This window comes from Ictidomys tridecemlineatus, chromosome 13, assembly GCF_052094955.1.
Source record: "Ictidomys tridecemlineatus isolate mIctTri1 chromosome 13, mIctTri1.hap1, whole genome shotgun sequence".
NCBI classification, from domain to species: Eukaryota; Metazoa; Chordata; class Mammalia; order Rodentia; family Sciuridae; genus Ictidomys; species Ictidomys tridecemlineatus.
The window spans coordinates 73387824-73401747 of record NC_135489.1 but is presented as its reverse complement, the minus strand read 5'-3'; the positions used below and the strand labels follow the sequence as shown (position 1 = coordinate 73401747).

The 13924-nt window shown below is 35.5% G+C and overlaps 1 protein-coding gene across 1 annotated transcript in view; it reads left to right on the top strand.

Moving 5' to 3' along the window:
- Positions 1-2428: 2428 nt before the first annotated feature.
- LOC144369694 (methylglutaconyl-CoA hydratase, mitochondrial-like) overlaps positions 2429-13924 on the top strand; it is a 43489-nt gene continuing 31993 nt past the window's right edge. Inside the window, exon 1 of the mRNA XM_078029828.1 lies at positions 2429-2711. Within this exon, the coding sequence (XP_077885954.1) occupies positions 2660-2711 (52 nt within the window). The 5' untranslated portion in view covers positions 2429-2659. The remainder of the gene's footprint in view (positions 2712-13924) is intronic.

The following is a 13924-nucleotide window of genomic DNA, read 5'->3' as shown; positions in this document are numbered from 1 at the left end:
AATGTGTGTACAAAGGGGATGGGAAAGAAATAGATGGCACAGAAATAAAAACTAATCATTGGCTTGATTATTCTGACTTTATAAATCTAACAGTGAAAATATTTTGAAGTCAGGGATCAAAGTCTTCCACTGTCTTCTCAACAAAATTGAGCCACCATCATTTCAAAAGCACTGCATTTCTACATTGCAAGTGCAAGATGAACCAAGAGTAAATATATATCTATTAGAGATATATTTGAAATATATCTATTGAAATATTTATAAAGTCAGTCTTTATAAACCTGTGTATTCCAGGTTCATGCATGAATTAAACAGTTTGATTCAAATGACTCATCCCTTTATGTGTGTTTGGGTATATTTGTGAGCATTTATGTGTATATTTGCATTTGTGTGTGTATATGTAGGGTGTGTGAATATAGATTTACATGCATATACCAGGAAGATGTATAATAAAATACAGTTTTGCTGTGTTTAATTTTTTGTTATGTTTACTAATAATTTTCACCTTCTTTTTACTTTTCATTAAATTATTTGTAAAATGACTAAATATTAAACAAAATCAAGAGTCCATTGGCCCCTTCTTCTAGAGTGTTGGCTATTTTGCCTAGTCTGCTGAGGGTTAATGTTAGGCACATATATGGATCATTTTTCGTAGTGGTTGATGACAAGAAATTCTTTTCAAGTACACATGGAATATTTATGAAATTAATTGTCTGCTAGGCCATGAAACAAACATCCACAGATTTCAAAGAACTGCAATCATTGGAGCACATTCTGTCACCCTAGGCAGTTATAGTATAACTCGTTTAAAAAAAGATAATTAAGTACAGTCTCTTACGTTAGGAAATTTTAAGATAACTTGGAAATAACTTGCAGCTCGGCAAAGGAATCTAAATGTAAATTAGAAAATATTTAGAACCAGTTGCCTACAGAAACACTTTAAAAGTTGTGGAATACAGTTACAGGTGTGATACACTGTGTTTTAGGAAAGAAGAATGGCTTACATGAATAAACTAAGCATCCAATTTCAGTGACAGAAATAACTACAGAATAAACTTAAGATAGTGTAGAAGGAAGTGAAGTGAGTCTAAACTAATGACATGGAAAACACAAATTCAGTAATCAGGAGAATAAAGTCTATCTGATTCTTTGAAAAGTCAAATAAACATTTGGCAAGATTAATCATGGGTGAGGTAACAAATACAAAATAGGTAAGATAATATTGAGAACAAAATTATTCCAGTAAATATTCAGGATTTTAGGTGGGATGTATAAATTGCTAGAAAATAAAACTTGCCCCAAACTGACTTAGTAGAAAGTTTTAGTAATCCCAGAACAGTATGCTGTGGTTAAACATCTTTCCACACAAAAAGCACCTGGCTTTGAGAACTGTTTTAGTCAGCCTTTCACTGGTCTGACCAAAAGACCTGATAAGAACAACTTAGAGGAGGTGAAGTTTCTTTTGAAAAGCTCACGGTTTCAGAGCTTATGTCCATGGTTGACCGACTCCATGTCTCTGAGCCTCAAGTGAAGCAGAATATGGTGGAAGCATGTGGCAGAGGAAAGCAGTTCCGAGCTGAGCTTGGCATCGAGGAAGTGCGGAGAGAGAGCTCAACTCACCGGGGACAAACTATAAATCCCAGTTTGTGCTCCCAGTAGTCTACTTCCTTCAGCTGCAACCTATCTGTCTACCGTTGCCACAGTTAATTCATATCAGTGTATTAATCCAACTCATAGTCTAATTATTTCACTTCTGAATGTTCTCACACGTGAACTTTTGGGGGACATCTCATTTCTAAACCATAACGGTGTTACCCAAATGTTCACGGAAGAGATTGCACTTTTTTATACATACAGAAGAGGACACTTTCCCAGCTCATTTTATGATACCAGGAAAGCCCTGATACAATCACCCCTTAGGAGCAGCACAGGAAAGGAAAACAACATACTACTTTCCTGATCTTAGGTGGGCTCATCCCGGGATACACAGAGCATATGCTCTATCTAGTGCTCTATCTAGTTGGAAATTTAGCCGTGTGAAAGTCATTGGTCATCTTATCTTGATCTTTGGTTTGAATGGAGGGAATAAAAACCCTTGTGGAGTGGGCTCAGGAAAGACCAGGGTGCTCGAATTAGTACCAGATGTATACGAACACTGGAATGATTGAGAAGTGACGACTTCACTCACAGCACTATAAGGCTTACAAACTTGGGAGCAGTTTCATCTTTTGCTACTGTGGAAAATGTAGCTAATTTCTCATCCACTAGGTTGGCCCAGTTTAATAAGTCAGGGTTCAAGAGAAACAGAACCAATAGGATATAAAAGGAGATTTATTATGAGGCATTGCTCATCCAATTATGCAGATGGAGAAGTTCCAAAATCTACACCTGCAAGGTGGAGACCTTGGAAAGCCAGGGCTATAGTTAGTCCAAGTCTAAATGCCTGAGAACCAGGGGAGCCAACAATGTAAATTCCAGTCCAAAGGCAGAAAAAGATGAAATGAGTTCAAGCAATAAAGCAGGGGGAAAGAGGGCTGAATTCCTTCTTCCTCTGCCTTTTCAGGCCCTCAATAGATTAGACGATGTTCAACCACATTGGGAGCACGGTTCTTCAAACCCCAAATTGAAATGCTCATCTCATCCTGAAATGCCCTCCTAGATGCACCCTTTGATCTGCTTAATCATGTTAACACATGAAGGTAACCATCACAGTAAGTATGGCAGGGCCACGTACTGGAGACAAGGTGGAGCAGTGCACTGCTGGTGGCAGTGTACAGAGAAGACCACTTTGGAAAACAATTTGGTATTAGTGGCATCATTATCCATGGGTATATGAAGTAATGGGAAGAGAGGAGATGGTTCTTAATTCCAATGCATTATTGGTAAATGTTTACACTCAGCATTTAATAGCAGTTTCACAATATATTTATGCTTTAGTCAACTCTGTGCTAGTAATGCTTGTAATGAAAGTTCAGTCTGGAAAAATCTACCACTTTATAGTTACAGGAAATTGAATAAAAACTAATTCAGTTATATACATATATAGATGCAGGAAACTGACAAGGTTAACAAACAATTTTAAGATATCAACACTGGTTATATGAGGAAAAAAGTTACAGGAAAGTTGTTGTGGTTTGAATATGATTTATTCTAAACATAACATTGAAATTTGATTTTCTTTGTGGTGATTTTGGGATTTGGTCTTTAAGAAATGATTAAGTCAATAAGAGATTATACTATTTTTGTTTTTTTCAGTATTGGGGCTTGAACCCAGGGTGCTGAGAGAGTCTCTCTAAGTTGTCCATGCAGCCTTGAACTTGGTACCCTTCTACTTAAGCCTCTCGAGTTGTTGAGAGTACCAGTATCCACCCTCTGCTTGGTTAAATTATGCCTTTCTTTTAGGACTGGGTTAATTCTTGTGGTAGTAACCCAGGGCTCAGTTAACTGCCTTGAGAGTGGGTTTTTATACACTGAAGCTTCTCCTCTTGTGTTCTCTTCCCTGACTCTCCCCTTGCTTTTCCTCTTCCCTGCATGAGTTGAAGTAGCATGAAGCCCTTGATAGTGCCATGGTCTTGGACTTCCTAGTTTTCTCTATTTCTTTCTTCCCTATTTTTTATTTCTTAATATTTGATAAGGATATTTGCCTGTTTGTTTTGTCAGTTACTAAGAGAGTCTGTTAGAAATCTACTGTGATAGTGATTTGTCACTTTTTATTTCAGGTTCTATAAGTCTTTGATTTATGTATATTGGGGGCTGTCTCTTGTCTATTGCTAACTTAGAATTTTTATGACTTTTAGTAGATAATCTTACTTATTACTATATAGTGACCCTCTAGCTTGAGTTATGTTTCTAACCTTAGATTTACTTTTTCAAAATTAGGATATCTTTACAGGTTTCCATTTGGTTAGTGTTTGCATATTTTTTTATCCCTTTACCTTGCATTTTAAGCTACAGCTCTTAAAAATAGTGGTCCTATGGTGAAAAATTATGTGTGTGTAAATGTCTTTATTTCATTATTATTTTTTTTCTTTTTAAAAATTCTAATTAGTTATACATGACAGAATCCACATCATACATAAATGAAGTATCACTTCTCGTTCTTCTGGTTGTACATGATGTCGAGTTACACAGGTCGTGTAATCATCTCTGCACATAGGGTGATAATGTCCAATTCATTAATTCCCCTCAGCCTAATCCAAAGTACCTCTATTCTTCCCTACCCCAACCCCTTATTGTGGATTAGCATCTGCATATCAGAGAAAACATTTAGCCTTTGGTTCTTTGGGACTGGCTTATTTTGCTTCACATGATATTCTCCAACTCCACCCATTTACCTGAAAATGCCATAATTTCATTCTTATTTAAGGCTGAGTAATATATCACTGTATGTGTGATCACATTTTTTAATCCATTCATCTGTTGAAGGGCACCTAGGTTGGTTCTTTAGTTTAGCTAATGTAAATTGAGCTGGTAGAAACGTCAATGTGGTTGTGTCACTGTCGTATGCTGATTTCAAGTCCTTTGTGTATAACAAGGAGTAGGATAACTGGGTAAAGTGGTGGTGGTTCCATTCCCAGTTTCCCAAGGATTCTTCATACTGCTTTCTAGATTGGCTGCACCAATTTGCAGTCCCTCTAGCAATGTTCGAGAGTGTGCCTCTCCCCTTCCCCCATCCTCCCCAACACTTACTGTTGCTCGTATTCCTGATAATTACCATTCTGACTGGAGATGAAATCTTATAGCAGTTTTGATTTTCATTTCTATAATTACTAGAGATATTGATTTTTTAAAATATATTTGTCCATCAATTGTGTATCTTCTGTGAAGGGTCTGTTCACTTCCTTAGCCCATTTATTGATAGGGTTGTTTGCTTTTTTGGTGTTGAGTTTTTTGAATTATTTTCTCTTAAACATTTTTTTTAGATGTTAATGGACCTTTATTTTATTCATTTATTTGTATGCTGTGCTGAGAATTGAATCCATTGCCTCAAACATGCTAAGCAAGTGTTCTACCACTGAGCCACAATTCTAGCCTGCAAGCTCTTTATATATCCTGGAGATTGGTAAAGATTTCTCCTATTCTGTAGGCTGTCTCTTCACGTTATGTTTCCTTTGCTGTGAAGAAGCTGTTTAGTTTGATCCCATCCTGTTTATTGATTCTTGATTTCACTTCTTGTGCTTCAAGAGTCCTGTTAAGGAAGCTGGTTCCTAAGCCGACATGGTAGAGATTTGGGCCTTTTCTTCTGTTAGACACAGGGTCTGTGTTTTAGTGTCTAAGTCTTTGATAAACTTTGAGTTGGTTTTGTGCAGGGTGAGACAGAGGGGTTTAATTTCATTTTGCTACATGTGGATTTCCAGTTTTCCCAGCACCATTTGTTGAAAAAGCTATCTTTTCTACCATGTCTGTTTTTTGGTGCCTTTCACTATTGGTATTTTGTTTTGGTACTAAGGATTGAACTCGGGCACTCGACCACTGAGCCACATCCCCAGCCCTATTTTTATGTTTTATTTAGAGACGGGGTCTCACTGAGTTGCTTAGCACCTTGCTTTTGCTGAGGTTGGCTTTGAACTCACAGTCCTCCTGTCTCAGCCTCCAGAGCTGCTGGGATTACAGGTTTGCTACCACCATGCTGGCAAACTATCATTTTTGAAGGATGTTTGCTTAGTTGAGAAGCCTAATTTTAGTATTTCTTCTTATCCAAAGAAGAATCATTTCCAGATCCTCACTGGAGGCCTGAAGCTGTGGACAGTATTGAACCCTATGTTTACTGTTTTTTTCCCTATTGAAACCTCTCACTTTTTCACTTAAATGTAGCCCTCATAGCTTACAACTTCTCTTTGGAATATTTCAGTTGCTAGTCTCACAATTTTTGTACTTTGGGACCATTATGAAGTAAAATAAGGGTTATTTAAACACAAGCACTGCGATACCAAGACAGTTGATCTGATGATGGAGATGGCTACTGAGTGACTAACAGGCATACAGTGTGGATATGATGGACAAAGGGATGATTCACATTCTGGGTGAGATGAAGTAGGATGATGTGAGATTTCGTCTTGGTACTCAAAATAGTGTGCAATTTAAAATGGAGGAAGTATTTTCTTTTTTCTCTGATTTTGTTCAAGTTAGATTGAGGCCAACTGCATGTAACTAAAAGTATAGAAAGCAGTTGTGGGAAAGAGAAACTACTATATTCTCTTTACTCATGTTAAAAATGCCATCCATTTTCCATTAAGAAGTCAGCAGTCTTATTCTTTTTAAAGATATTTGTTTTCTTTGTAAGCCTCTGCGATTTTTTTTCTTTGTCTTTCAGCATTTATTCTTGGTGTGCTTTCTTCCCCCATTTCCCATTTTTTATCGATGTGTTATAATTATATCTAATAGTGTGATTTGTTATTACATATTTGCAAATGTACATGATATAAAAATGTAATTTGATCAGTATCCTTCTCCAGTATTTCCTCTTTCCCTGTCCTTCTCCCTCCCCAGTCCCTTTCATATACTTTACTGATCTCTTATTTTCATGAGACTGGCACCCTCCTTCTTTTTTTATTCTGTCTAAGTTCCATATATGATCTCCATATGACTTTTGCCTTTCTGAGTTTGGCTTATTTCACTTAACATAATATTTTTAAGTTACATCTGTTTTCCTGTAAATGATATAATTTCATTCTTTATGGATGAATAGAACTCTGTTGTGATGTATATGCCACATTTATTTTGTCCATTCAAACATTGATGGACATTAGGCTGGTTCGATTATTTGGCTATTGTGACTTGTGCTTCTATAAACATTGGTATGCATGCATTATTATAGTATGATGACTTTAGTTCTTTGGGACAGATACCAAGGACTGTTATAGCTGGGTCATGTGGTAGTTCCATTTTTATTCTTTTCAAGAACCTCCATACTGATTTCTGTAGTGATTGTACTAATTTACAGTCCCATTTATAATGTAAAAATGTTCCTTTCCTGCCCAAATCCTTTCCAGCATTTATTATTGCTTATGTTCTGGATGGCTGAGATTCTAACTGGAGTGAGATGAAATCTCAGTGTAGTTTTGATTTGCATACCAAAGATGTTGTACATTTTCTCATTTATTTGTTGGCCATTTGTATTTCCTCTTTTTGAGAAGTATCTGTTTAGTTCATTTGCCCAGTAATTGATTGGGTTACTTCTTTTTCTGGTGGTAAAGTTTTTGAGTTCTTTACACATTTTGGATGTTAATCTTTTAGCAGAATAGCTGGCAAAGATTTCCTCCTGTTCTGTAGCCTCCCAGTTCATGCTCTGAATTATTTCCTTTGCTATGCAGAAGCTTTTTAATTTTTGCTATCTCATTATTAATCCTTGGAATTATTTCCTGAGCTGTAGGAATCCTGTTGAGGAAGTCATTGCTTGTACCTGTATGTAGGGACTGTTGATCTTATGTCTTATTCTAGGAATTGTGAAGTTATCTGTTTTAACATCTATGTCTTTGATCCATTTTAAGTTGACTTTTGTGCAGGATTAGAGATAGGGATCTAGTCTTATTCTTCCTAGTATGGATAACCAGTTCCCACATCAACATTTGTTAAAAATGCTGTCTTTTCTCCAACATATTTTTTCATGCCTTTGTCAATAATTGGTTGACTGTATCTATATGGGTTTGTCTCTGTGTCTTCTACTTTGTCCCATTGGTCAGTGTGTCTGTTTTTATGCCAGTACCATGCATATACCTCTGTAGTGTAATTTGATGCCAGGTATTGTGATGCTTCCAGTATGGTTTTCTTAGAATTACTTTGGCTATTTTGTCTTTCAATAAATTTTAGTAGTTTTTTTCCCTAGTTCTGTAAAGAAAGTCACTGGTGTTTTGGTGGGGATTGCATTGAACTCTAGATTGCTTTTGGTAATATGGCCTTTTATCAATATTAATCTGCCTACCCACAAACATGGGAGTTCTTTTCATGGTTTACTATCTTCTTCAATTTCTTTCTTCAGTATTCTAAAATTTTCAGTGTAGAGGTCTTTCTCCATGTTGCTTAGATTATTCCTAGATATTTATTTATTTTTTTAGGTTATTGTGAATGGAATTGTTTTCCTGATTTCTTTTTCAGCTAATTGTTGTATAGAAAAGCTCTTACTTGTTTTTCTGTGTTGATTTTGTATCCTGCTACTTTGCTGCATTTGTTTATTAATCTGTAAGTCTTCTGGTGGAACCTATCAGATCTCCTAAGCTTAGGATCATATTATGTGTAAACAGTGATGATTTGACTTATTTCTTTCTCATTTGCATTTCTTTTATTTCTTTCTCTTGTCTAATTGCTCTGGCTAGAACTTCTGGTACTATATTGAATAAGAATGGTAAGAGTGGAGATCCTTGTCTCATTCTAGATTTTAGAGGAAGAGCTTTCAGTTTTTACCTGTTCACTGTGGTGCTGGATTTGAGTTTATTGTATGTAGTCTTATGATGTTGAGGTAAGTTCCTTCTATCCTTAGTTTTTTTTTTCAGTGTTTTCATCATGAATGGGTGCTGAATTTTGTCAAAGGCTTTCTTTACATCTTTTGAAAATGACTGTGATTTTTGTCCTTAATTTTATTCATGTGGTAAATCATATCTCTTCATTTGCATATGTTAAGCCTTGCATCTCTGGAATGAAACCGTCTTGGTTATGATGTGTAATCTTCTTAATGTGTTGTTAAATATGATTTGCTAATACATTTTTAATGATTTTTACATCTGCGCTCATGAGGGATATTAGTCTGTAGTTTTCCTTGCTTGATTTGTTCTTATCTGGTTTTGATATAAAAACTGGCTTCTTTGAATGAAATTGGAAATGTTTCACTCTGTTTCATGAAATAATTTGAGGAGCATTATCATTAGTTCTCTGAAGGTCTGGTAGAATATAGTGGAGATCCATTTGGCTCTGGGCTTTTTATCTATTGGAAACCTTTTAATTTCTGCTTCTGTTTCATTGATTGGTTTTGGTCTGTTTAGGTTTTCTATATCTTCCTGGTTCCATTTAGGCAGGTCATTTGTGTCTAGAAATGTATCCATTTCTTTTAGGTTTTCCAATTTATTGGCATATAAGTTTTCAAAGTAGTCTTTTATGATTCTTCAGATTTCTCTGATGCCCGTGGTGATTTCTCCTTTTTCATCTCTAATTTTATTAATTTGGATCTTCTCCCTTTTTCTTTGGATCAGTTTGGCTAAGGGTTTATCTATTTTGCTTGTCTCTTTAAATAACTCTATTGATCCCATGCTTTTTAAGAAATTCAGCATGTCATTGATTCTGGCTTGATTTTAATTATTTCCTTTCTTCCACTGATTTTGGAATTCTTTTGTTCTTTTTTTTCCCCTGTGGTCTTGAGGACCATCATTAGGTTGTCTATTTAAGGATCTTTTGGATTCTCTCATGCAGGTACTCATGGGAATAAACTTTCCTCTTAGACTTGCCTTCATAGTGTCCCAGAGGTTTTGGTATGTTTTATCACTGATCTCATTTCTTTCTAACAAGTTTTAATGGTCTCCCCTGACTTTTATCACCTATTCATCATTTAGAAGTGTATTGTTCAATCTCTGTGCATGTGTTTAAATAGTTTTGGTGCCTTTTGTGTGTGTGTGTGTGTGTGTGTGTGTGTATGTGTGTGTTGATTTCTAACTTTATTCCATTATGATCAGATGAGATGCAAGGAATTTTATATATATATATATATATATATATGTATATATATATATATATATATATATATATATATATATATATTATTTATTTTCTTAGAGTTGCTTTGTAACCTAAAATGTGATCTGTTTTGGAGGTTTCATGAGTAGCTGAGAAGAAGTGAATACTGCCATTATTGGATGCATTATTCTATATATGTCTATTCATTTGATTTATAATAATTTTAAGTCTGATGAGTCTTTACTGAGCTTGTCTGGATGACCTATCTGTTGGTGGGAGAAGTGTGTTGAAATTACCTGGTATTATCGTACTGGAGTCTCTGAATCCTTAAGTTGAGTTGTATCTGTTTTATGTAATCATGTGCATAAATATTTACTATCATTAGACTTTGTTGGATTGTTCCCTTTACCAGTATGAAGTGACCTTATTTGTCTCTTCTGATTAATTTTGGCTTGGAGTCTGCTTTGTCAAATATAAAAGTAGCTATTCCTGCTTGTTTTCAGGCTTCATTTGTAATATATGTATGTCTGCCTATAAGGTGAGTCTTGCAAAGAACATGTAATTGGATCTTGTTGTTTCAGCCATTATGCCACCCTATGCCTCCTAATTGGAAAGTTGAGACCATTTATCTTCATTGTTATTATATAGAAAGGTTTATTAATTTCTGCCATTTTGATTTATTTTTGATGTTTAATTTGGTCATGTTTCTAATTTGCTTAGATGTTTTTCAAGTGAGATTTGACTATTTGAGTGCTTTGGGGTCTGTTTTTTATTTCTTTTGTTTGTAGTATGTAAGAATTTTCTGTAGTGGTGGCTTAGTAGTCATGGATTCTTTTAATTTTGCTCAAATACTTCATCTTCAACTCTGAAGCATAGCTCTGCAGGATATAGTAATCATGGTTGATGGTTATTTTATTTCACATTCATTCCACACTCTCCTTGATTTTAGAATTTGCTGAAAAATTAGAATAATTATGATTGGCTTTCCTCTAAAGGTGACATTTTCCTCTGAGGCTTTCAATATATTTTTTTAATAGTTTTTTTTTTATTTGTAGATGAACACAATACCTTTATTTTATTTGTTTTTATTTTTTTATGTGGTGCCAGAGATTGAACCCAGTGCCTCACACATGCTAGGCAACCACTGTACCACTGAGCCCCAGCCCCAGCCCCGAGGCTTTCAATATTTTATTCTTGCTCTGTATGTTAGTCATTTTAATTATAACGTGTCTTGGAGAAATTATTTTTGTGTGGGGCTGTTCTGGTGATTGACCTCAGGGCACTTTACCACTAAGCCACATCCCTAGCTCTATTTTTTGTGTTTTATTTAGAGACAGGGTCTCTCTGAGTTGCTTAGCACCTCACCATTGCAGAGACTGGCTTTGAACTCACAATCTTTTTGCCTCAGCCTACTGTATCCTCCTTGGGCTGCATAATAAATGTTTGGTTAGCAGGCATCAGCATCACTGTACATTTCCATCAGAGCTCTTGGGTGACCATGTACATTGTCAGTGAGTAGGAATCTTTTTTGTTTTTAATCCTGAGCAATAGTTCTTAACAGTAGATTGGGTTTAATGATGTTGTAGACAGATGTGTTGTCATTCAGACTTTGTTGTTCTATTTATAAAGCACAGGCAGAGATTTAATATAATTCTTCAAGGGCCCTAGGAGTTTTGAAGTGGTCAAAAGTGAGCATTGGATTCGACCACCAATTGCATTATTCCCTAACAAGAGAGTCAGCCTGTCCTTTGAATCTTTGAAGTCAGAAAATGACTTTGCTTTTCTATGAAAATCCTAGATGACCACTTCTTTCAGGAGAAGGGTGTTTCATCTGTGTTTGGAGACCTGCTGGCAGTGTAGCCACCTTTCTGAGGGGTCGGAGCTGGATCTTCTGGGTAACTTGCAGCAGCTTCTTCATCAACACTTGCTGTCTCACCTTCATGCTGTGGAGATGTCTTCTTTCCTTAAACCTTATGAACCATTCTGGGCTAGTTTCAGACTTTTCTTCCAGAGCTTCCTAATCCCTCAGCTTTCAGTGGATTGAAGAGAGATAGGGCCTTGCTCTGGATTAGGATTAAGGATTGTTGTAGCTGGCTTGAATTTTTTTTCTTATCCAGACAACTAGAACTTTATCTATGTCAGTAATGAGGCTCTTTGACTTTCATATCGTTTGTTTATTCATTGGAGTAGTACTGTGAATTTCCTTTAAGAATTTTCTCTTTGCATCCACAACTTTTGTCCAAGAGACCTAACTTCTGGTTTTTCTTAGTTTTCAACATGCCTTCCTAAGCTGTGCTTCAGTGTAAGCAATGTGTGCATGATTCGTATTTTCATTTGAATGCTTAGAGGGCATTGTAGGATTATTAATTGGCCTAATTTCAATTTGTGTCCCAGTTAAGTTTGCTTGTCTTATAAAAGCTTGTTTTGTGGTGACCCAAAATAATAACATCTGAAATCACTGATCACAGATCAGCTTAACAGATATAAGTGCTGAGAAGGTTCAAAATGTGATAATTACCAAAAGGTGGCACAGAGACCCATAGTGAGCATATGCATTTGAGAAAATGGCACCGATAAGACTTTTTGGCACAAGTTGTTACAAACCTTCAATTTGGAAAAAGTGTGTTATTTATTAAATAAAACAGTGAGACAATTAAATAATACTATATGTAAATATATATGAATATATAAAAACAAATACATGTATATTTTTTCCTATTTATTCATACTGTGGATCTTAGGAACCTCAGTATATGATTTTTTTTTAATTGAGAACTTTTACCTTTCACTTAAAGGGAGTACTTTATGGCTTTTCTGTGGCATATCTGAATTGTCAGCATCACTTCTCTTATAGTTTGTGGCCATTGTTAAGTAAAATAGGGGCTACTTGAACATTAACAGCTTGTCTGTAACAGTTCATCTCAAAACTGAGCCCCTAAGTGACTAATATTGTGTTGTGTATACAGTGTGGTTACTCTGGGGAAAAAGGAAATGTGTTAGAACCAGAGTTAGGTCTTCATGTCTGGGGTGAGATGGAACAGGACAAAGCAAGGTTTCATCATACAACTCAAGTAGTGCATAATTTAAAACTTAAGAATTCTTGTTTATTTCTGGAATTTTCTACTTAATATTTTTGGACTGTCATGACTGTGGGTAACAAACAGTGCAAAATGAAAGTGTGGATCAGGAGCTATGCACCTGCCCAGTAGTGGGATTGCTGGGCCTTGTTAGTTGTTTTGAGGAACCTCCCTGTACTTCTCCATGATGTCTGTACTAATTTGCATTCTTATTCATAGAGCTCAAGAATTCCCTTTTCTTCATTTGCTATCATTTATTTTTTAATTTTTTTTAAAAGATTTTATTTATTTATTTTTTTAGTTGTCAGCAGACACAACATCTTTGTTTGTATGTGGTGCTGAGGAGCAAACCCGGGCCGCACGCAAGCCAGGCGAGCGCACTACCACTTGAGCCACATCCCCAGCCCATCATTTATTTTTGATAATAGCCATTTTAACTGGTGTGAGGTGATACAAAAATTATAATTTTGTATTTTCCCTGATGATTAGTGATACTGAAAATTTTTTCATATACTTGTTAACATTTTATACATCTTTTTATGAGAAGCTTTTGTTAACATCCTTTGCCATTTTTTTAGTCAGATTATTTATTCTTTTGCCATTGTTTGTGTCTCTATATATTTTGCACATTAACCCCTTACTGGTTATATAGTTTACACATATTTTTGCCCATTTTGCAGGTTGTCTCTTTACTCTTTTGATTATTTTCTTTGTTATGTAGAAGCTGTTAGTTTGAAGTAATTCCATTTGTCTATTTTTCCTTTAGGTAATATTCTTGTTTTAAAAACTTAGTAAGTGGTTATTATTCTGTGTATCTTTCTGTAAATACATGTTTCATTCAGTGGATTTATCTGTATTTATACTCTTAATTCTTTTCTTTCTTGTGTGTGTGTGTGTGTGTGTGTGTGTGTTGTGTGTGTGACTTTGTTGAATAACTGTTGCCTAATTTTATTTTTTCTTTTTGATGTATATTTAGATTACTTTTAGTTATTTGCTGTTCTGCATATGCTCTTTTGAATGCTATCTTGAGTATTTTTTTGTTACATGATAGAGATTTTCTGTATACCTGAGAACTGATGGACTGTATGATATGTGACTTGTTAGCTCCAGTTCTCACTCCCCTGGGAAGTGGGTGAGTTCATGTGCCCCAGCTCTAGCCATACTTGATATCATATGTGGTCATAATT